The 27,392-nt window shown below is 38.4% G+C and overlaps 1 protein-coding gene across 3 annotated transcripts in view; it reads right to left on the reverse strand.

Moving 5' to 3' along the window:
- Positions 1–27,392, reverse strand: part of Pde4d (phosphodiesterase 4D) — a 1,369,715-nt gene that overhangs the window by 1,040,241 nt on the left and 302,082 nt on the right. For all 3 annotated transcript variants that reach the window (XM_040728825.1, XM_040728824.1, XM_040728828.1), the window contains exon 3: positions 9,001–9,137. In XM_040728825.1, the coding sequence (XP_040584759.1) occupies positions 9,001–9,042 (42 nt within the window). In that variant the 5' untranslated portion in view covers positions 9,043–9,137. The remainder of the gene's footprint in view (positions 1–9,000; positions 9,138–27,392) is intronic.

Here is a 27,392-nt window from a genome sequence, read left to right on the forward strand (position 1 = left end):
ATGTTTGAAGTTTTCCTCTGAAAATAACAGAGGTAATGCGACGGGGTAAGAAGAACAATTTTTTATCCATTGATATTTCCCATGTCTTTAAATGCTTTTGGTGGAATGGGAGTGCTTTGTCTAAAATATAAAACCAATATAGTCTTAGGAAATGTTCCGTTAAAGAAAAGGTTTTCTCCTGCTGATGGGAAAGTTGCGTCTTCGGTTCAAAAAAGGGCAGGTTAAAGTCCCATCTCCCATGCTGGCAACTGTACCTAGTTTTACAAAAGGCTGTTCAGAAGCATTTGATGTAGAGAGAGACACACTTTTGAAATGACTGCATTTGCTTAGATTAGAAGTGAGGTGTTCCTCCTACGTCTCAGAACAGTGAAGAGCAAGGACAACGGGTAGGCTGCAAGGAAAAGTGCTTCTCGTTATGGGCATACCAGAAAAGGACAGGGATCCATCAGTTACTGAAAAGAAAGAACATCAGAGGAGGGTCATTCCAGAAGTGATTATTTTTTCATGTTCAGACCTAGGTGTTTTCTTTCTCTGTATTGATTTCCTTCTACCATATCCTGTTTCTGCATCAGAGCTGGACTCAGTTATAGTTTAAGGATGTTAGGGAGTTACCACACCTTCTACATGTGGCATGACAATTAAAGTATGCTGTCTTAATAAAAGAAATACCAGATGGACTACAGAAACAACTCAAAATGAAAGGATCCAGATTTCTCCAAAGGAAAGCCTCTCAAAACATAATGATATCTTTCTACCTCTACCCTAGTCGTGGTTTTAGAGAAAAAGACTATCTTAAAAAGCAGCAATTATTATTAAGGAACACAAGTAACTTATCTTCCAAGTCCTAGTGAAGTGAAGGCCTTTTTCAATTTCATTTATCCTTAGAGACACCAAATGGCAACTGAAGCACTGTCATCAGGGATGAGACATGCTTGACTCCTTAGCCATCTCCCTATGCAGCCTTTGTCTTGAACGCTAGGAAGAATTCAGACTTTTTGTCATAATGGAAAAATGTCATTGACCCTGTTCTGAAAAATACTTGATGTAGGAAATACAGAGTCGTGGAATGGTTTCTCCAAGAATTTCACTCACATTATCCCTATGTTTATATGTGAACAAAACAGAGACCATCAAAGTAATGAACTCAAGGTCACACAGTGGTAAGAATTTGTTAGATTGAGCTTTAGTATGATTCCACCAATGTTATTACTCTAATGAAAGTACATGAATTTGGATTCAAATAAGACATCAATGAGCATCTTAATTTTATTCATTTGTCTACTAGCACACATATTATGAAACATTAGTAAATCTGACAGTGAGAAGTTAAAAACCTAAAAGACTCAAACTTCATGTACTTTATAGTATGAAGTGAAAAATAATACAAACCCACAAAGAACCATGACTTGGGAAATTTTTTGATTTAAGGTCTTTTCAAAATTGTCCCCAAACACTGCCTGAAAACTAGGGAGAACATCTGTCAGGCAATGTTCTTTATAAAAAGAAAAAGTGTGTGTGTGTGTGTGTGTGTGTGCGTGTGTGTGCGTGTGTGTGTGTGTGTGTGTGTGTGTGTGTGTGTGTGTGTGTTATGCCATGAGTCACCATGTAGAAAGTCAGAGAAGGAAACATGGAGGTTGCATCATTACTTCTGCCATGGGGGACTGAACTCAAGGCTGCAGGCTTGGCAGTAGGTGCATTTATCTGCTTAGCTATCTTTCTGGTCTTCCCATCAGGAAGTTTAAACCTCCACCTAATAAAAGTCACTTTTGCCAACATTAATTTCCATTTTTTCTTGATGTTTTTGATCCATGGATTGCTTTTGGAAGTCAGAACCTGAAAATGCTTTCACATAGACACGACTTACCCAACTATGTGATGTTTCTTAGTGCTTTGCCAATTCATTAATGTGGTTTTGGTGGTAGGTGCATGCTCTAATTTCTTATTTGAGCACTTAAAGATAACACTTTTGTTTTCTCACTTCTAGTGCCCCTTCTTGTTTCTCTCAATATTCCTTCAGAGACTTGTATTCTTATAGAATGTTTATGTCCTTGTTGGTTCATACACTGATGAAATGAATCCCTGCTGAAAAACTAATGCTGTGCATTGGGCTCTTATAGAAAAAATACAAGTTGGGCACTTATTAACATTTTAAAATCCATTCAGTAATCAGAGATAAGTACCACCAAACATGACAGGAAGTTTCCTTTTTCAATCAATTTATAGAAAGGATTGCTTTTCTTGGCTCTAGATTATTATTGTTTGGGGACATTTTCATTGCACTTAGTTTTTAAGGTTCAGTGAGCCAGATACTCTGTGAAGCTTAAAATCCCAATGTCAAAGTACATCGTTGTATCTTGACTTTCTGAGTCCCTTAAGTACCGTTTGGAACACAGTTCTATGAAATATAACTATTAGAGTCAGCAAGGCTCTAATAAACACTGTTTACTGAATTAAACTGTGGATAGTAATGGCTAATATTCTGCCAAAACAGAGGCCCATACTACTACCTCAGAAATAAGAGGACAGGCTAATGGCAAAAACATTGTTTTAAGTGTGTATCTTTTTTTAAATATGTGTTCTGTAAATGGGGACATACTCCCAACTCTGGATCTGTAGTAAGGGTTATATTTTAGATGACAAAAATGGGAAAGCAAGGTCAGGCCTCTGGCTCAACCCAACATGCTTCTTTGACTGCCCTACTAATTAATAACCATCAAGCACTCAGGGCATACATATCAGGATTTGGCATGTGTAAACTTAGGGGAGCTCATGAACATACAAGTCACTATTTCAACAATAAAAGCAAAAGATCCTGTTGACCTATTTGCTTGATGGATCAATTCTGTTGCAAACTTTCTAGTGTTTGGCTTAGGGGTATGTAATAAGATCAGGCATATAACTTTTTGTTGGTATTGGTTGGTTTGGTGGTTTTGTTGGTTTGTTTATTATCCTTTATAATGTGCCTTCAATGTTTTTTGTTCATTTTATCCTAGGAAGCTCACAGTAAATTTTGGGGGGCACTTAATAATAACTCAAATTATTAAATGCTTTCACTCACCCTGCCCCCATCAAGCCATATAGATCTAAAGCTAAGATTATCATGTAAGAGCTTATAAAGAGTCCATGTTTCCTTTGGAAGTACTCTTCATGAAGATTGAACACATTGGTGATTTCATTTGAAGTTATAATTTTTGGCAATCAGAACTCTCACTTATTGATTATTATTTCAAAGATTAAAAAGTATCAGCCAAACAAATGTAGAGCATAAAAATTTGGCTATAGTTAAAATTAAGTCAGTTTTAATAGGGAAAAAATTCTAAAACAAAATACTACTAAAAAGCTCCAACAAATTAATATGTTTTTCTTTAAAATTTCCCACTTCGTAGTGAGGTGAGACTGTCTTAAAGGAGTATTTTTAATATAGTACATCAATTCAATAGGACTCCTTTACATTTTTATATATCTTTGGTGTTTGCAATGTTAAGAACAATACACACAATTATTTCTTTGTTATAATCACTTGGAATTAAACTCCTACTTAAATTTGTGCTAAAGGGAAACAGCAAACACATTACCATATAAGAAAATACAGAGGTTTTTCTCAGACAAGAACTTAGTGCCTCTTTTGGGCTGCAGGGACAGTCATGTGACATGAGATTGATTTCAAGGCAAATGACTGCTGATCATGCTGCATTCTTTCAGAATTTTTTTTTTTGGCCAAACTCAATTTCATTTATTCTCCTGGGCTATTCTTAAACTATTGTTGATTATCTGAGAATTTTTTTCAACTACTCTAAAATAATCTGTGTTTCTGCAACAATGAGCATAATTGACAATTAGGATGCATTATTCGTAGCTAAAATATCTCTTCTAAAGATGATACACACAACTGGAGAAGAGAGAGGATGTGGAGACTGAAGACAGCACTTCAGAGTCCTTGTGAAGCACTGAAAAGCATAGTGAAACAGACTTGGATCATCAGGGTTGGGGTGACAGGTTGATGAAGCAATTTTAATAAGTTATAAAATGTTTAAGTCTAGTTGTCAAGTAGGTTCTATAAAGACAGAGCCTTCAAGTATGCTATTCACACTGGATATCAGTACCCTAACATATCCCATAGCCAGTGAATAAATATGTCATTGAATTTTGTAAAACAAAAACATTACCTGAGAGTCAAGAATAATAACCAAATTAATCAAATCTCTAAAGCTACATATTCTCACTTGAGTTTGTGATTGGCAAAGCACATAAGGAAATTTATTTTCATTTTGCCTTTTAATTTGTGTTTTTTTCAGAGCATCTTTAATAGCAGCACCCTTCCTGACTCTCTTTCTACCCTGAGGAGTGGAAATGAGTGGAAAAAATAAGGGTTTTAACTTTCTTAATTTGTCTGGATTCTATGCTGATATGACTCCATAGCCATGTGCCTTAGATGGGCATGAATGTAGTAGGGCAATGAAGTTAGTCTGGCAAGGAATCCATTAGCATTACTTCAACCGTAAAGTCCCCACACAAGATTATCTCTGAATAGCTGTGAAGAATAACAAATACAGGCAGTTCCACAGTGTCATTGCAAAATGGATCACTCCTTTCAGATTTCTTTTTGGCCTCTCCTCCCTCACTAGGCAGGCTTTAACACAAAATATGCTGTAGATGACATGGCACAGGTTACTCAGCCTGTATCATCAGGAATGACTGCATCCAAAACCAACTAGCAAGTGCAAAGATGCAGTTGGGAATTGTTTATTTTTTTAATAATAGGATACATTTGGCATGTAAGTTTTAGACAGTATATTTAAAATCATCCATAAAAAGAAGCCATTTTATAGGACCCACTGACAAATCACACTAGAGCAAATTCCAGTTCCTGGATTCGGAACTGACAGCTACCATAGGTGGGATTTTGGTTGAGCATTTGAAACAATTTCCAGATTTGAGTGTTCTGCAAATAGCCAGGAATTGCTTCCAGCTTTGAGTAAACACTAAACAATAATTCTGCCCAAGAGAACAGGGAGCATCAATTAAAGACATCTGGTGAGTGACACATTTGTCCCAATGTAAAACATCCAAAAGAATCCCAAGTCAGACAGAGGGCAATTTCATCAAGAAAATAAATCTAATTAAGCAGATGACATGTCAAAGCTCTTCCAACTGATTTAGGGTACCCAAAATCGGGAGTGTTAGATAAAAGTCCAACAAGATGCTTTAGAAGTCAATATATGAGAGAACTTACTAATGAAGCATTTAAATCTATCCAGTTCAGTCACCATATTAAAAAACATAAGTTCAGAGGCTAACAAGAAAAACATTGTAAGGAATAATGCTTTAATTTTTTAAGTAAGAATTTTATTTCTCAAACTTGTGGAGTCAACTACAGAACATCAAACTCCTCTTAGTTTCATGCACCTAACTAGGCTATGGTGGCACACACCTTTAATCCCAGCACCCTGTAGGCAGAGGCAGATGGATCTCTGTGAGTTTGAGGCCAGCCTTGTAGCCTTGTGTACATTGTGAGTTCCAGGAGAGCCAAGGCTACACAGAGAAACCCTGTCTTGAACCACCCTCCAAAAGAGAGACAACTCTATATAGTGTATTTGGATTATATTTCCCAGGTCCTCTCACCTCCACCTCCATACTCATCCATCTCTCTCTCTCTCTCTCTCTCTCTCTCTCTCTCTCTCTCTCTCTCTCTCTCTCTCTCTCTCCCCCACCTCTGCGTATCACTACTAACACCCCCCATCCCTGGCACCTTCAATTTGATATGTCCACTGACAGGGCAAGGCATTTCAGAGATCGTGTCATTAAAATGTTGGGATGGGTATTAAAAACAAGGTACACAAAATAAGCAGAATTAATAATGATAAAGATAAAAATATTTTGGAGAAAATTTAAACGAGCTTCTAGGTCTGTGTAAGGTTATTTGGAAACTCAAATCCCTTATGAAGCGTTGTCTAATATCAACTGGAGAAAAGGAAATTAGATATATCATTCTAGTGTTAAACAATTGAGATTCTACAGCATTGCTCATGTTGGATTTATGTATCATGGTGACATATAATGACATTTAATGATATATTAAAATCACTCCTTAAGAATATCAAACTCTGTTATAGGTTACAAAATGTTTATCACTCACCAATTCATAAGTTAAATCCCCAATTCCCAAGGAGAAGATGAGATCTGAATAGGAAGTAAGGGTATGAGCGGAGGCTGGGAAGAGCAGCCTAGTGAAAAGGTACTATGGAAGACTTTATGTCTGCTGTGTGATGTGCAGTGAGGAGACAGCTAGCTAGCTACAGGTCATCAGCAAGCCAGGAGGCAGGCAAGCCCTCACCACAACTGAAGTGGCTGGCACCTGGATCTTGGACATCTCAGCCTCTGTAAATTTTTGAAAAACAAATAATTTCTATCTAAGCCATCGATCTGGTATTTTATAATGACTTAAGCCAGTCTGACTAACATACATTCTTTAGGGAATTGTTCAGTTCAATTTACAAATGAGCATGAGACCTAAACTCATATAAACTCAGAAGTGATGTTAAACAGGAATCTTTTAATCCACCCTTTGTATGCCTTTATGCTTTATATTAGAAGGAGACGGATGAAATACTATAAGCTACATTGGTACTCTTTTTCAGAAAGAAAACTCACTAAAGAAGTGAATGTCTAAGGCTAGTGTTCCCTCATATGCCTTATGCAATGGTCAGTCTTCACTGTCAACTTGAATCACCTAGGAGGTTGTCTGCATATATGTTGGACAGGGTGATAGCCAGAGAGCTTTAACAGACGAACAACCTACCATGAATACATACAACATCACAAGAGGGGCTGCAACCCAGACTGCATGGAAAGAGCAAAGGGGGCAGGGAGCCATCTGGGTGCCAACATTTAGCTTCTGTTTCCTGCCTAGATATGCATTGTGGCCAACAGCCTCGTGTCCCGCCACCACACCTCCTTTGCCATGATGATTTAGAACTCAAGCTGTGAGATAAGACAAGCCCTTTATTTCACAAGTTTCTTTTTTCAGTTTGTCACAGAAGTGAAAAATAACCAATACAACTTACTTCACAGTGACAAATGCAGGGTCTCCACAGTAACACCTGGACAGTCACAGACACAGCCTTCCCATTTGGGATTTAGGTTATTTGATTTCCAAATGTCATAAGGCCAAAATCAAGAATTGATAATTCCTAAATCAAATTATTTAAACTTTCTCTAACCAAACAGAAACAGCTACTTCAGAGTGTACAGTTTGGGATTCTGTGGTGACAGAGACTTCAGCGTAAGGGATGACATGTAGGACCCTGTTTGAAAGCCTGAAGTGGTTGAGTTCTTGCTAACAAAGAAGCAGCCTCACTTCTCTGATAAGGAGCCTTCTGCTGCTCAGAGTCACTCAACTGAGTGGAAGTGGAAATGCTCTCTCCGCACCAGTGGATTCTGAAGACGCAAGGAAGCAAGGAACTGGAGCCTGAGGCAGCTGCCACGTGAAAGCAGGCAGCTCAAGCTCTGGTGATCTGGGCCTTCAGCCTTCCCAGAGAGACAAAGAAACCTCATATAAGACAAATACAAACAGGAAATCCTCCAGCATCTAAATTAAGCACCCTCCCTCCCTTAAAGTCACACCTCCTTGAATCGTTTACCTTTAGAAGGATTTTCCCTCTAAAAACAGAGAAGTAGCAAATGCTATGTTTTTATTATCTAAAGCAACCTCCCTTCTGCCTTTATTTTTTTCTAGTCACATGCTTCCAACATTCAATAAAAAAGTATCATATTGATGGTTTGCTTTCATATTTGATTCATAATAAGAAAGAACAGCAACAGATGTGCTCTTAGTTTGCTAATTTGAATGCAGGTCACCCTTATTATAATGAGCAACTATGCACAATGATAAAAAAAATTCCAGACACAATGCTCTGGCCTTTTATATTATGCAAATTCCACAGAACCCAACACCAACTACTAACACAAAAACAAGAACATTGCACCAAGTTTTTAAATTTTATTTGGCTGGTGATTAAACTTGGGATTCAATTAAATGCCTGGAGTAGCTCTCTGCTTAGCCACATTTTCTTATTTGTTTATTAAGAAATGATGTAGGCATTGTCCTTTTCACAGACTCACGTCAGTTCTATAGGAAAGATGGCCTTGGGCATCACAGTAAGATCACAGGATGAAACACAAAGCCTTCCCATACTAGAGAAATGTGTTTGCATTTGTGGTTTTTCTGATGCCTTCAAATGAATGTTCCTACGTCACAACCACATCTGTTTGGATGCTTCTTCCCCTTGGGTAAATGAACAAAGGGGCATATTGTTAGAACTTGCCTGATGGAAATTAAATCTGCTTTCATCTTTGCCTGGTACAGCTTTCCTTGAATCATTCTACTTATTTTCTGTGTTTTTTTTTTCCTATAAGATAACAGAAAACCCAAATGTGTCATGAATCTGCTACCTTATAGACATTGTGTAATTGGAAAGAATGCTTACTATTCCTCAGGGCACTAAGAAGGGCAACTTAAAATGTTAAAAAGGAAGATAAAAATTGGCAATTAGAAACCTGTGTCCGAGCGCGGATCTCAGGAAGGCATGGAGTGTCAGAGTGTGTTTGGCTGGTAAGGACCTTTAACACATTTTCTATTTTTACCTTCGGGTTTATCTAGACAGATTGATAGTCGAGACACAAACTTCTCCTATTTCAACATTAACTATGTATGCATCTGTCTTATGCACTCAAACATCAGGGTGTTCAGCATCACACAATTAAGTTTATGTAAATGAGTGGGAAGGCAGATAAATTTCAAAGGAGTTCCATCAAATGTCAGCAAGGCCACACATATAAAGAAGTCTTCATGTGTTAACAATCTGCATAACATTAGAGAACTGAAAGTTAACCAAAGTTTTCCCACAAACCTAATTACAACGCCACAGTATTGAAAACCAGGGAAAACTAAAAGCATTAAGTACGCATTTTACAAAAGAAGTAAAGATGAAAGTTACTTACACTTTTGCTCCGAGAAAGTAAATCACAAGTATCCCTTTCCATGGTGGAGTTCTCAGTAGTTCAGATGCCACGAGCTGCTTCCAACGTAGGTCAGTACTCTCGCTGCAACAGTTGTCCACTCAAAAGCAACTGGAATGCTGGAGAAGAAGGCAAGGAAATGTTTAATCAAGTATATGATTAACATGTGCACTTCGAAACTCTGCCATGGACTGGGACAGTGATCCCTAAATAATTCATCAGAACTGGCAGAGATGTTGATGTGTTTAAAGCAATAAAAGTGGACACGAGGAACATTTCCAAAACAGCCTTTGTTAAATACAAGTTACAGATCTCAGCGCCATCTGCTTTCTGTTAAATATCTAAGCTTACATTTTTAGTGCTTGAAATAAATAGGTGTGGTAGACATAGCCTGAAGAGTCTCATATGAACAGAAGATGCAGCTGAATCAAGGTATGTTCCAATCCTTCCTGAAAAAAACTAAGAACTCCTCAGTTTACCGCTAAGGGACTAGAAACATAGCCTTGTACACACCTGGGAGAGCATTACTAACTACAGGAAGACTGTGACCACTGTTTCACAGCTTCCTTTACTTCTGGTGTTACCAATAACTCTACACAAAGCCAGTGAAGCCATCACAGTGGGTGTACAGCAGTCAAGGGAATTCTTTTAGTTCAAAGAGGTTGAAAAGAAGGCTCGTGAGAAGGCCAGGACAGCTTCCTAGTTACACAGTAACTGTTATTCCTGAGACTACTGCAGAAGAGCTGTCACTTTCACAACACCAATTGCCTTGTTACCTAACCTCCATCTTCCTAGACACGGGAAAGGAGACTGCATTTTGAGGGAAGAACAAATTAAATAGGTATATTTCTAATTTTCCCCTACATCTGGACATGACTTGCCTACTTATGGGATAGCTGTATGTGGGATGATGTATCTTTTGGGGACCTACTCTAGAGAGAGGAGGATGAGGCTAACAAGCTTGACAAAAACATTGACTAAAAGTGTAAATTGGCATTGTAGATGTTGAGTGTTGGTAGCAACCGTGTGTTGCTCCATCTTTTGGATAAAATCTAAGCTTCCTTAGGGAAAATAATGTGCCTGAAGCTTAAGGAAATATTAAGGTCTGAAGGACACACACACGAATGTTTGAAAACACTAATATATAAGAATTATGAATTATTATTATTAATTTTACATTGAAAATGCAAGTAATCTAATACAGTTATGTGCTGTAAAAATGTGAATTGAAAGTATAAGAGATTATAGGAAACACAGCATGACTGTGACTCCAGCACAAGGCTAACAATCCAGCAGAGGAGTCCAGAGTCTAATAGCACCTTCACCAAGCTCACTTGCAGCCCACAATGTCACTCTCTCAAGGCTGAAGAAACTTGTTTAACCATGTCTGAGTCACTCTCTTTAGAATTTTAAAAATCAAAGTGAGGTATTTTTAGGGAGGCCAAAGGTCCCTTAACAGCAAGGTGGAAATAGAAAGAGAGAATGGATACTATTATTGCTCAGAATACCCCTGGATGTAGAGACCCTGAGCTACCAAAGGAAAAAGCCTTTTCCAGCTTGAAGAAAATGTTTGCCTAAAGGCAAGAGAAAAATACATTATCCAATGTGAGTTTCTAGGGAAAACATAATAATCATTTCTTTGATTGTGTATGGGTTTTGTGGTAACTGTTTACAACAGAGGAGGGTTTGAATAGAGGACTAAGCTACAAAAGAAAAATTCTTTGTTCATATGCCTCCAGGACCTGAGTCAACTTCATGATTGCATATGATGTTTGCATCTTGTATGGGTTCAGAAAATATGGAAATGTTATTCATTTCATTTGGGAAATGGATAGGTACTTATTAACTATGAACTAAATGCCCATGCCTAGAGAGAAAAAATCTAGATAACTGCTGTGGGAAGCTGACATATTATCAGAGAGAAACTCATTGAAAATATTTAATTATTCATTTTGTATGTAATGAGTACCCTTAGGGTACCAAGCATGAGATACTGCCCATAGTGAGCTACTTAATCAATGATTTCAAATGAACAAATCAGTAAAATCAGACCAATAATGCATCTGGCCTGCAAATGTTTGCTGAATTAATCAAATCTTTAAGAAATTTGACTTAAAAGCCTTCATCATTATGAGACTCTGTCCCCCAGGAATTCAAAACTCAAAGAAAGATGAGTAAACAAACTAGGAAGCAGCCTGACATCCATAAAAGAGTGTAGACCTGGATACCAAACCAGCATATCTCGGTACAGCTCCAGGCTACCTGGCATATCTGAGCAGAGACACACAAATGGACACCTGGGCTTTGAGTTAAGATGCAGTGATGTGCATACAGCAAAATGCTTGGCTGTAAGAGATGGGTGGCACTTTTGTCTTCAACATCTACGCTTTTCTCTGAATAACAAATAGCAAGTAATAATGACACAACTGATTCTTACTTATTGCCCAACAATTCCTAAACTCCCCAAAATAAAACAGGCCGAGGCAAATTCCAGCTAAGCATTAGTGAATCATTTATCAGGATCTTGGGAGATAGTGTACTAGTATCAGGGTTACATTAAGAGAGTTTACAAAAGAATATAAAGAAGAAGAAGGTGGGGTAGTTAGAGGACCCACAATGACAGTGCAGGCCTGCGAGCAGGCAACGGTAGAGTCATATCCACTAAGCTCAAGGGGCCAGCAGAGACAGATGCCAGCATCACCAGGAAGGCAAACGTGCAGAGCTGGCCTCCTTGACAAGCACAGCCAGGAGGAAAGAACTGAAGTGAAGCACATGACCTCTTGTCTCCTGCCAGGACTCCGCACTAGCCAAACGCAACTGAGCAAGAGGGCAAAGGAAGTGGCTGATACACTTTCATCTGCCAGCCTTCAGAGACAGAGAGCCCCGAAAGCAGGTCAGGGAAGAGAATGGAGCTGCAGGCGGAATAGAAGACAGGCTGCACAGACTTGGTCTGCATTCTAGCAAGAGGATTGCATTTCCTGCTTCCACATTCCTTCCAAGAAAAAATATTAACCATGCATCTCAATAGCCTCACAAAGCAGATATTGCTAATACGTTATACTACTGAAAGAGGAGGCCAACTACTCTGGAGAGAACTCAGTTGTCCAGATTAAAACTTAATCTCTCTGTGGCCATGGTTTGTATTTTTGCTTACACCTTCATACTGCTCTGCTGCTGCTATCATGGACCAATGCAATTTAATTATCAGCAAAGGGTGATCAGCAGAAATATGAAATGTGTACCCAAGCCAAAGAATGTTTCATAAAAAAGAAAATAAAAAGCTGATTCCCAGGAAGGCAGTTATATGAATTCCCTACAAATCCTCCCTTAGCAAAAACAACACAAGACAACATGTTTCTCCCTCTAGGCATGCTACACTAAAATGGAAAATGGGAGGGAGCGCTGGCACATAGGAGGCCATTATGACAGCAGCTTTCATATAAAAGTCAATTAGGAAGAAGGAAGGGTCCACTCCTGCAGGGAATAAACTTCAGAAATAGAAATAAAGAGAAGCATATTAGAAAGGCTATGATGGGACATGAGAGCAGGAGGCTCAACCATAGAACCTGGATAAGTTCCAGCTTTGGAGCAAGGACCAGACTTCAGAAAATCCTTTTCTGCAGATTAGGTGTTTAAGTAGAAAACATACTGAAGTGCTCGTCAGAAGAATTCATTTTGATGTCTACCATTTGGTCTACACAGGAGATGTTTGATATTGGGGAAATTTTCATCCATTTTACCTTTGGCCTGTTATGTGCTTTTCTGGAAAGTAGAGATGGTAGCATTCTCCCAGACCACCTCAAAGGGTTGTTGTTATAATTAAGTAGCTAATATCAGAAACTTTCTGAAAAGATCCCTTCAAACAAAATTCTGGCATTTAATCAGAAAATGTGTTGATGTCTAATGATGGTGAAGCCTATGAATGAAATAAGGTGCCAATTGGCCTCAAATATCAGGAAAGCTGTTGAATATATGTTAGGCACTTGAGACAAGTTTCCTATTCTCTTTTAATAGAACTAGAGTTTTTTTCTTTCTTAGAGTAATACAGTGATTATTGAATAATAAGACTAGTACCAAACATTAAAATAAAACACCACTGAGCCTCAACCTTCCAGTCACTGAAATAAAGCTGTCATATAAACCAAACATTCGTCTTTAAAGGCACTGGTTCTTGATCTGTGGGGGCACTACAACCTTATAAGATTGAATGATCTTTTCACAGGGGTGAGTCACCTAAGACCATTGGAAAACGCAGATACTTATATTATGATTCATAACAATAGCAAAATTATAGTTATTAAGCAGTAACAAAAATAATTTTATGGTTGGTGTTACCATGACATGAGGAACCGTATCAAAAAGTCACAGCATTAGGAAGTTTGAGAACCACTGTTTTATTGAGAAACACGTGGCCAGGTGTATTGCCAGTAAATAATTAAGAAGCACTCAATTAGATCCAATTTAGAGGATTTTTTTTCATTCACAAGATGACAGATTTTTCTAAGGGCACATCAAACAAATTAAATCACTTCTGTCTTCCCTTGGATTCTGTTAAAGGACTGGGAGAAGTGAGGCCGGGACCAAAATTGGGGTGTTACATACATGCTCAGCAACTACCTTCCCACTTATAGCCTCATCCCCTTGAACAGGTTCTAATGTAAAAGGAAAAAATGTAGACATAGAATACATTTGTTATAAAAGGAAATTCCCTCATGTAGACCAAACAGGCTCAGTTTATTTAGTCATAGCCAGTAAAATATATGATGAAAAATTAGGAAGAGAATTTTTCCAATGTTAGCTGAGCACAATACAAAATTTTCATGGAAGTTTTAACTGATGACCTTAGTGAGTGAGTTAAATGTGGACAAGCTCTCCCTCTCTATACAGAAAGTACACAGCACTTGTCTGGTTGGCCTCTGTTTAAAGAAAGGAAGAAACGTGGGATTTCCCCACATCTTCTAAAATTGTGAGTTAAGAGAAAGGCCACTTTAGGCAGTCCAAAAGGAACACTAGAGGGTTGCTGAATTTGATAGCTGCTCTCATCTGTCCAGGTGTTATGTTGACATCTGTCAGCTGAGGGAGTCTATCAACTGTGATCCAGAGAGCTCAAGGCAAGGGGGGAAGTCATTCAGGAGTCAGAAACATAAGGGATGAGCCTAAAGTCACAGAGTTGCCTAGGATATGACAGGAAGGAAACCTAAGTCACACCCCCCCCCCCCCCTTAAACCAGTGTCTGTGGAGCTGAATTACCTGCTGTGTTCATTATTTTCCCTAAAGCTAACTGCACAGCTCTCAAACCACCACAGGGTTTTCCAACAGAGTATATTGGCCTACTCAGTTCTAGGGCAGACAGAGCAGGAGACTATCTCCAGAGGATGAACTTGGAATGTCAGGTTTCAGTTTGCTCTTGGGAGGACTTTTATCTGCAGGGGCGTCACGAAGGCCTGCGAAATACACGTTTAACTTGACTCATTCTACTCACCCTCAGAGCCATCCCTTCACGGTAGTTGGCTGCTCTAATATCCATGCTCGTTTCCAACCCCAAGCCTCAAGCTAATGTTGTTAAACTTTCATCTTTCTGAGCTTTCTTCATGGCCCTGCAAAGGCCCACCTGTCTGCCAGTGTTCCCACTTCTCCAAATTTCACAGGCTTCTGCTATGGACTGTAAAAACCAAAGACAATTCACACAATCTTCCATTTTGTTCCTTAAAATTTCTACACTTGATCACCACTTCCTCAGCTCAGAGCTGAATAAGGCCCTTTATTCCATACTTCACATCACACTATTATCAATGCAAGTTAATTAAGACTGAAAGCCTTTCATCGCCACTTTTCCATCTTCTCCGTAGTGCTGATGTTGCATTGACTAGATAGCAGCAACTTAAGGAAACAGAGGAAAGAAATAAAGCTGTAAGCCAATGTTTCTCAGCTTGTAGGCCAACCTTTGGGAAGCCTCTATCTCCAAAGTTATTTAAGGTACAATTGATACAGTAGCAAAATTACTGTTATGAAGTAGCAATGAAAATAATTTTATGGTTGGGGTGACCACAACCTGAGGAGCCGTATCAATGGGTCACAGCATTAGGAAGGTTGAGAACCACTGCTATAAAACGATAAGAAAGATAAGAGTATTTCAACCAGTAAGTATAGATTTTGCAAAATTAAAAAAAATCATTTTAAGTACAGAAACTACTCTATCTCATTATCAAAGAAATTAAAAATTTTAAGTTTATATTTCCATTCTCTATAAGTTAGCAATGTTGTTTTAAAATAAAATCCTAAATAGATATATATGTGATGATTAAAAGGTATATATGTGATTAAATATATATTTTCTATCTTGCTGACATGCTTTTCAAATGCAATAAAACTTCTGGAAGGAACTTTCTAATAAAATCCAAAGGCTTTAATGTTGTCACATGCTATTATACAATAATTCTGGAAGTAAATTTAGCTGTGAGAAGGGATTTGCATGCAAAAGCAATCTTGAAAATACTAATAGTAATAATGAATATTTGGGAATAATTTAGATATCAAATTATAAGAGACTTGCTAATTAAAATATGCAACCTCTCCTACTGAGTAATATAAATGCATATTATTTTAATTACATAAGAAATGGTGTGTTTTGCAAAGTTAACTAAAATGTGTGTGTGTGTGTGTGTTAGGGTGCAGCTAGAGGTGAAATTCAGTGATAGATTTCTTGCTCAGCATATGTAAGTTCCTAGGATTCACCCTCACACACACACACACACACACATGCACACACACACACTTAGGTAGACACACACAGAGATAGAGACACAGAAACAGAGACAGAGGGAGTCAGAGACAGAAAGTAAGATAAAGATGCAGAGAAAAACAGAGACAGAGAAGGGAAGGAATAAACGGGAGAATGAGGAATTGGACAGGGAAAATTTTAATATTAAAGTTACTGTTATATGGCCATTATAAAATTATACACAGGAGAAAAGTTAGAATGAGACATAGCAAAGTCAGTACTTTTACATAGGCACGATATTGTGGTTCATTTCATTCTGGCTTATGAATTTCTTTTCTTTCTCAAATTGTCAACACTTGGGGAAAAAACACTTAAAAAGTTAGATAGGCAGGAAACGTTTGTATAACAGCCAGTAACCACCCTTTCTTACTTTAGTGGTAACGTCTGCTTCCATCTATGGTTGTTCTGGGGGCTTTGCAGATTGCTCTTCGAAGCACTTGAGCAAATATAAAACAAGTCATTAACCACCACTTCCTTTTTCAGAATATGATGAGAAGTGTTAGCTGTTGCTTATATGATGACTCTGGGGTTTGTTAGATGGTTTGTTCATTTCTTCATTCGTTTTAGAATTTCCAATTTTGCTATTTTCCATGTAGTGTTAGAATATATTTTTTACGATTGGTAATGGTTTAGTTAAAAAGAGATAGCCAAAGAACTCTCCTCTCATTAATGCTGTTATTTCCATCTTCTATTTGGTACCAACCAAAAGACACTTTCCCCCCTTTCTTTTGAATCTTGTGATGAAATAAACCAAAAGATCATCTTCAGCCGGTCACTTAGAAAACCAGTTATGGTGGTTAACTCTGTACTACTTTCTGGATATACAATATATGCTGCACCCTGAAGATAGAGACAAATGCAAACTGTTCTAAATTAGCAAGCACTTGAATTGGGTTTTATGAGACCAACAGGAGTTCAATCTACAAAATATTTTCTACCACAATATAATAGGGGGAACCGTTATATTAGAAGGAAAGTTAGAAATGCTCAGAAATCTAGCCAATCTTCCCTGCTTTGCCTGCTGTACCTCTATGGAGTCTCGCTACACAAGCTCTGAACAGAATAGCAGCCTCTGCACTCAATCCATGAGCATCATCCTTTCAACCCATGCTCCCTCTCCTCCAGCCACCATCCTCTTCACTATTAAGGCCTTTGGAAGAATTGTACATTGCTTCTGTCTCCATTTCAGCCTCTACCCTCTGACCTAGTGCTCGATAGTTTTCCACAACTCTCTCAAGTGTACTATGCCCACTCATGAATTAAACATATTTTCTCCATTCTCAAATATATTCCTCCTACTTTGTTCTCTCTCTCTCTCTCTCTCTCTCTCCCTCCCTCTGCTTTCCCCCTTTTCCTCCCCCTACTCTTTCTCCTCTGTCTCCCTGTCTTTCCCCTACGAATGCCACCATTTACTCTGACACACCAGCCAAAAGTCTGATCTCTTCTCATTCCCTTATCATTATCACCCTGCTCAGTCTATGGTCAAGTCTTACTGCAGTACCTTTCCAGCACTTCTCAGCTCTCCCCTCCCTTCATAAATCACCACTACTCTGTCCTAGACATTGATCTATGCTATTTTAGCCATCTCCTAATCAATCTTCTTGGAGCCCATGCTGTCTCTTTCAAAACCATCTTTACACTCTCTCACCCAAACGGCAATATTCAAATCAATCTCCTTCACATGATGAGTGGGGATGCATGGTTTTGATTACGAAGCCACCCCTTTTCCTCTAAGTATCAAGCTTCTCTTTCACTTAACATAGTGAGCCACCTGCAGTTGTGGTTTCGTTTTAAATTACATTTAGCTGTCTATCTATTTATGAATTTATATATAGTTATGTGCACACACATGCGAAGGCGAGTATTTGTGTGCGCACATGTGTGTATGTGTGTGTGCATGCATGTGTGCACTGCGCATGCATGCATGTGTGTGTGTGTGTACTTGTGTGTGGGTCTCAGGACAACTTGAAGGCATTGATTCTCATCTTCCACTATGTGGATCTAGTAAGACTTAGCAGCAAGTTTCTTAACCCACTGAACCCCTTTATAGTGTCTTTCACATTCTCTACTTTTTTATACCTCCATTTCCTTATAGAACATTCTCTTATCTTTATATCTGTGTATTCCTTTCTTCATTTAATGATGTTTACTCCAGGACTCAATTCAGATGTCACTATGTCATTTTTTTCTTAGAAGGTTCCTAATTCTTTCAGTATAGAAGTCTACAGCCAACCAGTGAATGCCCACTTTCTGTCCTTTTATCATACCTCCTGAGTACTCTCTATAACAAATTTACCAAATTACATGGAACAAGTCCATTTCCCTGTATATCACTGCCATTCCTACCCTAAATTTCATTTGGAAATAAAGCATTTGATACTTATATAGACAACCAGGCCATAAAATATACACAGTAAACTTTTACTGAGTTCTACTTAACTGAACTGTATCCTTTCACTAGAATAACAAAAATGATGCACATTTTATCCCACAATTTGAATGACTGACTCTTTTTCTTTGTAGTTTCTGTCCTTCCAACATCATTATCCTATTCCCTCCTCTTCTCCCCAAAGGATAACAGCAATCCATTTTACTAATTCATTCACAGGCATTTATTAGGCACTTGTGGCATGCAATGAAATGTACTAGTGTCCAGGGATGCAAAGATAAATAAGATCAACTCTCTGAAGATCTCACAGCTGGGGTGAGAAGCCACAGAAAACAGCACTAAGTTCTCTGACATCTCAGGGAAGCTGGTGTGGGACCGGAGAAGTGAGTCATACCCCTAATGGCTGCAAAGCTTTTCCTGTTACTCTGCTCTTGTGAAGACTTGACACAAAGTTATCCAGATACCATTTTATATACTGATGTTTCCAGGATAAGGGGACAGAACAGGACAGTGAAGAGATGCAGTTCCTTCTACGTCCTTTGGGCATTTGGGGAAGATTTCTGTCCTTACAATGGAGCTGACTACAGAACTCCACAGCCAGAAAATGTGCTGTAAATAGCCATTCAAGGAACAATGGCAAACAGTCACTCTTTCCCAAGAGAACAGGAGCTTTTGATTTCAGAAGAAATTTATCATAAAATAATTGACATTTCAGAAAATAAAAGGACATCATTTGGCTCCCAAGGTAGCCTAATTCTTTATTTCCAAGGGTATGGAAATGCCAGTGTACCAGGCTTTTCAATACTGACCTTGACCGGTATTTCAGAAAAGGTCCAGCTGAGTCATTTAGCAGCGAATCAATTACGTTCCCTTCCAGGATTCCATGATGTATGGCCTTTTGCCCCCACGTGGAATAATTGCAGCTATTGAAAAATTCTTTATCCTAAATAAAATGCTGGGGACAATCTAGTTCTTCTTTCATAAGGTTAGGACTACTGTTTCATATTACCCTGCTTTGTTTGGTCTTAGTGCTGCTACATCAAAAGTAACAACAAAAGCTTACTTTCAACAGCTCTCCCAGCCACATTCCCTCCCATTGCTTCCTTACAGTGCCCTCCAGGGCTGGGCAGTGGGAGATGCTCAGGGTAGTGCTGGCCTGTGAATCATAGGCAGTATGTTATAGAATCTGCTGACCTGAGGTCCAGTATGGAAGAAATGTTACTACCAGCTACTCTAGAACAAGTACATTGAGAGAGTTTTCAAATAAAAAACCTCTGGGAGAAAAAAAAAACACAAAAAGATACCAAGATGTTCCCCCCCCCCCATAAAATCTTCACCTCATACTGCCAGATGTCTATAACAAAAAGTTGGTTCCTAGAGAAATTATAATACTTTTCCTGTCTCATATCAGATTAAAGAAATCTGACCATTTGAATACTGTTGAATTTGAGAAGTATCACAATGGCATTGTGACTTGCTCTTACACCAAGGTGTGCAAGTCCTGCTTTAGAACCCTGGTTGGCACTTTATTTGTGAAAACATCTCAGATTAGGAGCATGGGCCATTCTGCCTCTGTACATGAACAAAGCTTGTTTCCTAGGTAGATGGGCAGACTGACAGATAAAACTGACACACAGAGAGAAGCCCTATCTTAGATCTCAGATTCACACAGCAGAGAGTAGCAAAATTATCAGCACCAATACTTTCTAGCCAGGCTTTTACAAAATTAATCTTTTAATCAACAGTTGCTTCTGATTCTCAATCAGCCATGGATTCTAACTTTTAGGTTTGTGAAACACCTGCATTGCGAGCAGTTCTCTTAAGAAAAGGGGTGACGGGATTGTTTTTAAGACTGATGCTACCAATGGTTTAGATTGACACAAAACGAGACCTGAAGAAAACAAACGGGAGTCTGAGTCCAAAATAAAAGACACAATATGAGTTAACAGAGCACCATGCTGTTCTTACTGGAGACAAAAAAAAAGTTGACCTAATGAGGTTTTGGCAGAACAACTTTTATCCTAGCACTGACTAACTGCGGAAGAACCCTCAAGCTATCATTTCTCCCTGATTAACAGTTGTTACTGAAGAAGTCATTGCCCTGAAGACTGCACAAACAAAAGAAAAGCAAGGCAGAAAAATGAAGAAATTCAATGTTAATTAAAAGAAACATAAACAAGGAGAAAAACACAACCAGGAATCCAAAGACAAGAAGCAAGAACCCAAACATATCAATTCTCTGCCTCTGAGGAAGCAACAACCCCATTAGCATTGTTACAAGAAAATGAGCCCAGGGTGGAAGTACCATTAACATCCAGACAGACTGGAAACTAAACAGGCTGTTACTGTTAGCTAGGACCAAGAGGGAATTTTCAATAAACTGGAGAAAAGCTGATTTTAAAATGTTAAAAAAAAAAGTACTCCAACAAGTTGGACAAAGAATTTGGATTCCCGTTTTTAAAAAAAAATGCCAATTTTAGACAAATTTGTTGTTGTCTTTAAAGGCAAACGGAAGCAAAGTTAAGCTCCGTGAAAGCAGAAATTATGCTACTCCTTGTAACACTCTGTACATCTTTTCCCCCCTCATCTACAGGTTGTACGTGGTAGATTGAGTTAAGCCAAGTGCCTCCTAGTACACACCCTTCTTGATACTATCATTCTCCTGAATGGATTCTGAAGTAGAATCATTTGGAAATGAGAGCTAGGGACTTGGAGAAAAGGTAGGAAAGAGTAAACATCGATTCACTGGACATTGTGTGTTTGAGAATTGCTTACAGTTGGATTCGAGGTCTGTCTGGGCCATTTCCTGGTGTCATGATCAGGGCTTAACCTTTCCAGCTTCAACTTCAAGGCTAGCCTCATTGTGAATGTTAATTCTCCACTTTGGGGCTAAATATCTGTTTTAATTACAAGCTGAGCTTGTGTGTGACACACAGTGAACAGGACACTATACTCAAAGACTATGTCACTTAGGTGTGAAGAGTATTGTTAAGTCAGTCATCTGAGACATCTCTAATCCTGAGAGCCTTGATGGGTTCTAATGATCAACACAAACTATGATTCACATTGGTCCTCAACATAAGACTTCTCTGGACTACGTAGTGGTGGCAAGGATAAGAAACCTAAACTTAAATTTCTCAATTTAAATAAGCAAAGCACTGAATATCCTACAAACTCAGATTCTATTAAGATAGCGAAACTGGTGATTGAAATGCGCTCTCCCTGGGATTGTTAGTCAGCTTTTCTATTGCCACACAACTAGAGGTACCATTCTAATTATTGATACAACCTAGAATGGAACAAGATTTTCTTCCTTTTTAAAAAAAATACATTTTAATGTAAAACAGAATTACATCATTTCCCTCTCTCCCTTTCCTTCCTCCAGCCCCTCCCATATTTCCTCCCTCCAATTCCTCCCATCTCTGCCCTGAATCCCTCAAATTGATAGCATTTTTCAGAACAAGGTTCTTTTAATCTTAATTTCTGGGTTCAGGCCTGAGCCTTTGCATGGCTATCAATGAGGTCAAATGAATTTTACATCTGAAGGTTAGAAATAAGTTTTACTCTGGTTCTTCTTTCTTTCAGAGCTCATTGAGTGGCCTCAAAATGAGTCCTGTCCCTTTTTTCAGCAAGAAGTTAATTGTAACACCCACTCTCAACTGGCAACAGCCAGAATCAGGTGACTAGAAAGTTTCTCAGAAGACTTAAAAGGCGCTGAGTGCTAACAAAAGGCCTGGCACAGGAAAGAAATTTCACTTCACTGTAATCACGCCAGAGCTGTCCAGAGCTTGGATTCCCTAACTGGAGCCTGTGCTAAGTCACTGAAGGCTTGTGGTACCCATCTGGCACCTGAAATTAGCCTTTGTTCCCTCTTTACTCATGATAGAAATGAAGAATAGGTAGAAGATTGCATGACAAAAATAAACAAAAGAATCCTAAAGATTAGGATTTTGCTAGTAGATCATTTTCGTAGGGACAGTAGAATGCAGACTCTTTTAAAATCACCCAAGGGCTTACTTGCTTGATATGTCAAAAGAGTACTAACAACCAGCAAGCTGGACTTTGCCTTTTTAAAAAATCTCCTTAATTCACCAAAGAAACAGTGTGAGTTAAAAATATGTTGCCAAATAAAATCAAATGGAAGGTTGGAAATTTAAGTAGCAGTTGAAGGGAAAGGTTGTGTAAGTTCCCAAACTCATCTCTGATCTTGTCACCATGAGCAGAGTGTCACACACACTAAAGACACTGCACTGGTCATCATAGGATTAAACGTCATAACCCTAGCCCGAATCAGCAGCCAACTGTGAAGAATGCTGGGCTCTTCCCTAAGGGGATGCTGACGTTTCTCTTGTGATAAATGCCCAGAATAGGAATATTAGCCCAGTCTCAAGAACATTAAAAACACAAGATGCAGAGACCAAATCATTCCAAGAGCATTTAGTCAGCAAATGACACATGGGTGAGTCTACTTCATTCCCCAAACCACACTGATCTTGTCATCTTTAGGAAAAGCATTTTCTGTGTGCCAGCACATGCTCCAATCACTGAAAATGTACCAATTCTACGCCCACACGGTTCTGTAAAATAGATACCATTTTAAATATCTAATTTTCAGGAGGAATGGAGGCACAGGAGCCAGAAACTCATTGAAAAGGTAGAAAGTATCTCTGATGTACAGCTAGAATATGAATTAACTGAATACCCACACGCCCAAAAAGGTCATCTTGTAATGAATGATTCCTGGAAGCATTGCTGTATGGGAGAGTTTTTCCTTGTTTTCGGCAGAAACCATGTCTCCAGAACCAGAAGACTGCCAATGAGAAACAGCTCTACTTTTTCCCCCATATCTTAATTATAGTGAGTAGACATTGCCCTATTAGACAAGGGCCAATAAACTACACCAAGCACCCAATATAAGGTAGAAATAGATAAAATAAGTTTATCTATTTTGTTCTATCTATCAAGTTCAGTTTTATGTAACATGGCAAATATAACAATAGGAAAAATATGGAAAAGTCACCCTTTTAGGAAGTTTCTGTAAATTAGTTCCCAAAATACAGAATGTGAAGAGTTTAATGATAGGAAAATCTGTACTTCAAGTGGAAAGGGAAACATGTAAATGTAATACTCTCATAATAATATCTTTAAAGAATGTGGAAAAATCTCAATACTGAGTTTGAATTTAATCTCAGGATTCTATACTAGGCACATTTCTTCAAATAGCTGGTATCTTGCTTATTAGCAAGATAGTACACATTCTCACTGAAGGCCAGAGCAGCAGAGATGCACATATTTCTACTACTTTTAGTTAATAATGCATTTAATGGCCCAAATGTAAAGCCAATAAATGACAACCACAAGGACTGGAAATGAGGACAAAGTCAATTGTTTGAACATGGCATGATAGTGCTTGGAGGTTGGAAAACAAAGTAAAATACATTTGGTAATGAGCTCAGTAGGCTCATTTATGTATCCACATATATGTAAATTTCTACCATATACATGTATCAGTAATTAAAACAGAGGTCAGAACTCTAAAGGGTCGCAGGGGGAGAGGCAGGGGGAGAAATGATACAAATACAGTATTCATGTATGAGATGATAAAACTTACTAAAAATCTTAAAGAAAGGATGGTGGTTGGTTACAAACCAATGTTTTCCTACATACAAACAATTAGATATACAACAGCAACACATACTTACACATGTGCACACATATACACACTCATTCACACATGCACAGACACACACTAACACACACTTAACACTAACACACATACACATACACATACACATAAGCACATATATACACATTCAAAACATATATACACTAGGCTTGGAGACTAGCTTCAGTTTTAGTGTATTTGTCTGAAAGGAACCATGTGTTGTAGAAAAGCTGAACTGTCAGGCTGAGTTTCTCCACATTAAAGAGGACAAAGGAAAATAACTGACCTCTTGCTGCAGCACCGTGAGTGGCAACAACAGGAGCTTCCATGCTGTTGTTTTAGTAAAATTGCAGAGGCGCTAGACAAGGTGAAAATTGCCAGCTTGAATAGAGTCAGTCTGAAGAAAACAGACACGGAAGAAATACCCTGCTGGTGAAGAGACCATTCAGAAGTAAAGTGAAGTGAAATTTCCAAAACACCAGAGCACCCACCACCAACAACAACCATCTTGGTCACCTGCAAGATGGAAGCAAGTCACATGTGTGCTGTGAATAGGCTCAGGCAAATGAGGCAAATGAGGCTGAGATCAACAGACTGTAGTTTCTGAGGAGACCCCAAATGGACTCCCATAGTCCTTCAGACACTAGAGACAGTTAATGATACACTTAATGGAAGCAAAGCTAACCTTGTAGCAAATAAAAACAGCAGTAAGAATGTGTTTCTGAAGCAGAAAGCAAGTGTAGTTTGCAGATACATGCAGGTCCAAAAGAAACCATCTGAGTATTCATAGATAAATTTTTTACAGGCCTTTTCAAATGCTCACAAAGGCAGAGAGAACAGGAAGATGAACCTCTTTGTTTCTCACCACGTGTTGCACTAATTGCAACAATTTTTCAGTTATGCACTATTTACTCCCACAACTGGACTTCCTGTGTTACCTTTCCCTGGTTGCCTATTTATATACATATATAAAGACATTGTGTAAACAAACATGTCAGTAGGTCCATATGAATTCGAGGAAACCATAATAATGCAGGAAGAAGTTGAGTAATTAATAAAGAAAAAAATTGACCTTGTCAGGAGAAAAGAAAATGAAAATGAACACATCAGAGAAGTAGGAGTGTGTGTGTGTGTGTGTGTGTGTGTGTGTTTATGGCACACACACAGATTTGCTATTTAACAGTTTATCAGGATATACATCACACATTATGCAATCACTGTCTTTGCCAACTTAATACTCATATTTTTAAAAACTACAAAAAAAGTCTTTATAGCAGTATTTCAGAACAAACCTCCTATGACTTCAAGACTTAAATGGGTATTTTATTTCTAAAGGAGATGAAACTGAGCATAACAGAGGCCAGCACCCAGCATTTCCTTTCTGGGTTCAAAAGGAAGAACATAATGACTTTCTAAATTTACAATGAAAATTCTGTTTATCAAAAATTGTGAGGGCATGGGGGCTAGAAAGATGACCACTGGTTAACAGCCCTTGCTTCTCTTACATGGGACCTGAATTTAGTTCCCAGCAACCACATGGTGGTTCACAACCATCATTTACTCTAGTTTCAGGGGACTCAATACTTACTTCTGCTCCACAGGCATCAGGAAAGAACATGGTACACACACATGCATGGGAGAAAAACACCTATGCACAAAAAAAGTTTTAAAAATAAAAAAATGTTGAGGATACAGTGCAAATTGGCAAAAAATGTTCTATTGTCTTTATGAAATACCCACATGAAAAACTGAAAAATCAGTTAGAAAAATGAATATGTGCCAAGAAAATAAGAACTGAAGGAAGATTATGCACAGGTTATGCCCCTTTTATGCAAAGGCTATATCTCTAAAACGTTAAATGTATGAAAATGTTCAGTAGCACTAGTAAGCAGATAAATAAAAATGAAATCAAAAGCTGTTTCCTTTGTTTGTCATGTCACATATTAAAATAAAACACCCCATGGTAGTGTGCTCATTTTCTGCCAGTGGGAATATAATCAGGACAATGTTTCTGGACAGGTACTTGGCAAATATATCAGAAGCTTGGTCAACACACTGGCCCTTTGAATCAGCATGACAAAAGGACACACAGATGGATGCACAGAGATGACAAATGACAATGGGAGCTATGCTCATAAAAGGCAAAAAAATGAATGTATGAACTGACTGAATACACAACAATGCAGGATTGTCAAATTAACATTGCCATAAAATGAAGTGGAATGAGAAGAGACTGTTATAAATGAGGATAAAAAAATGCACAGATACAACATGGCCATGATAAAAGGCTAGGTGAAAAACGTAGGGTAAAAACCATGAGTACCTTTCTGCAGTATGTCTACGCATGCGCAGACATGAGTCTGTCTGGGTGCAGTGGTGCATACCTGCGCTCTGAGCACTCAGGAGGCAGACACAGAAGCGCCACAAGGTTGAGGCCAGTCTGGGCTCCACAGGGAATTCCAAGTCAGCCTGGATTGTACAGTCAAATGTGTTTCAAAACACTTTGGAGTTGGAGATAAGGCTCCATAGTAGGGTATCTGGGGCAGTCATTCAACACCTTGAGTTTGATTCCCCAGGGCCACTTAAAAAAATGAGACTGAAAATCCTAGGAAGGATATGCTCTGTGATTTAACTGTATTTAGTTCTGGAATTATGGGTGGGTTGTTCCCTCTTGCTTCCATGACTACTCAATTTGTCTAAAGTTGACCACATACTGTTTTAGTCACAAAACTTTTATGTACAAAATTTTTAAGTGTGTATAGTTAGAACTGGGAATATAGTTTGTAGCTAAAATTCAAGCAATGTTACTGGCATATGTCCAAACTCATCAAATGAAATATAGCAAACATGTAATATTTGTACAGTAATTATACCTCAGGAAAGCTATTAAAATTAGTATACCATGCCATATCAACAAAATGAAGGAAGTTATAAATTGTGAGATTTCTTAGCCGGGGGTGGGTTGATGCTTCCGGTAGGGAAGTCACTGCAGACTATTCATGGCTTGTCTAGGGACAGACTTCTTCAAACTAGCAGCATATGCTGTGAGACACGTAGTAGAATCAAAAACTCAAGTGTAATTATAGAAATTCAAAGTTCAAACTCATTTCAGTTAGCTTTCCTGGCTGCTATCAAATTTAATGAGAACAAAAATAACCTTAAAAAATACATGGTCAACACATTTATTAAAGCACATAATTTTTCAACTTGCCACTTATTGCTTCTGAAGGAGCATTTGTTTAACCCTCTAACATGTCAGATTTCATTGACTAAATTAATAATATATAAATACTCTTGCCAACACATTTTTTCTGTGAATCTAAAGAATGCCTGTGTGTTTATGGGTAAATGACATGAAGGTCCCTGGTGTGTAGGACATTTCCCCTCAGTCTGGAGTATCCTTGGCCTTCTGGAACTTCACCCAGCCCTGTGACAAGGAACAATCTTACTCCTTGATAGGGATTTCTTTATGGGCTTTCAGAAAATGAAAGTAAACCAATGTTTGTTGGCAGACATGGTGTTATTAGACAATATCTGTT

The sequence above is a fragment of the Mesocricetus auratus genome, unplaced genomic scaffold (assembly GCF_017639785.1).
Source record: "Mesocricetus auratus isolate SY011 unplaced genomic scaffold, BCM_Maur_2.0 Super-Scaffold_100020, whole genome shotgun sequence".
In the NCBI taxonomy this organism is placed as follows: Eukaryota; Metazoa; Chordata; class Mammalia; order Rodentia; family Cricetidae; genus Mesocricetus; species Mesocricetus auratus.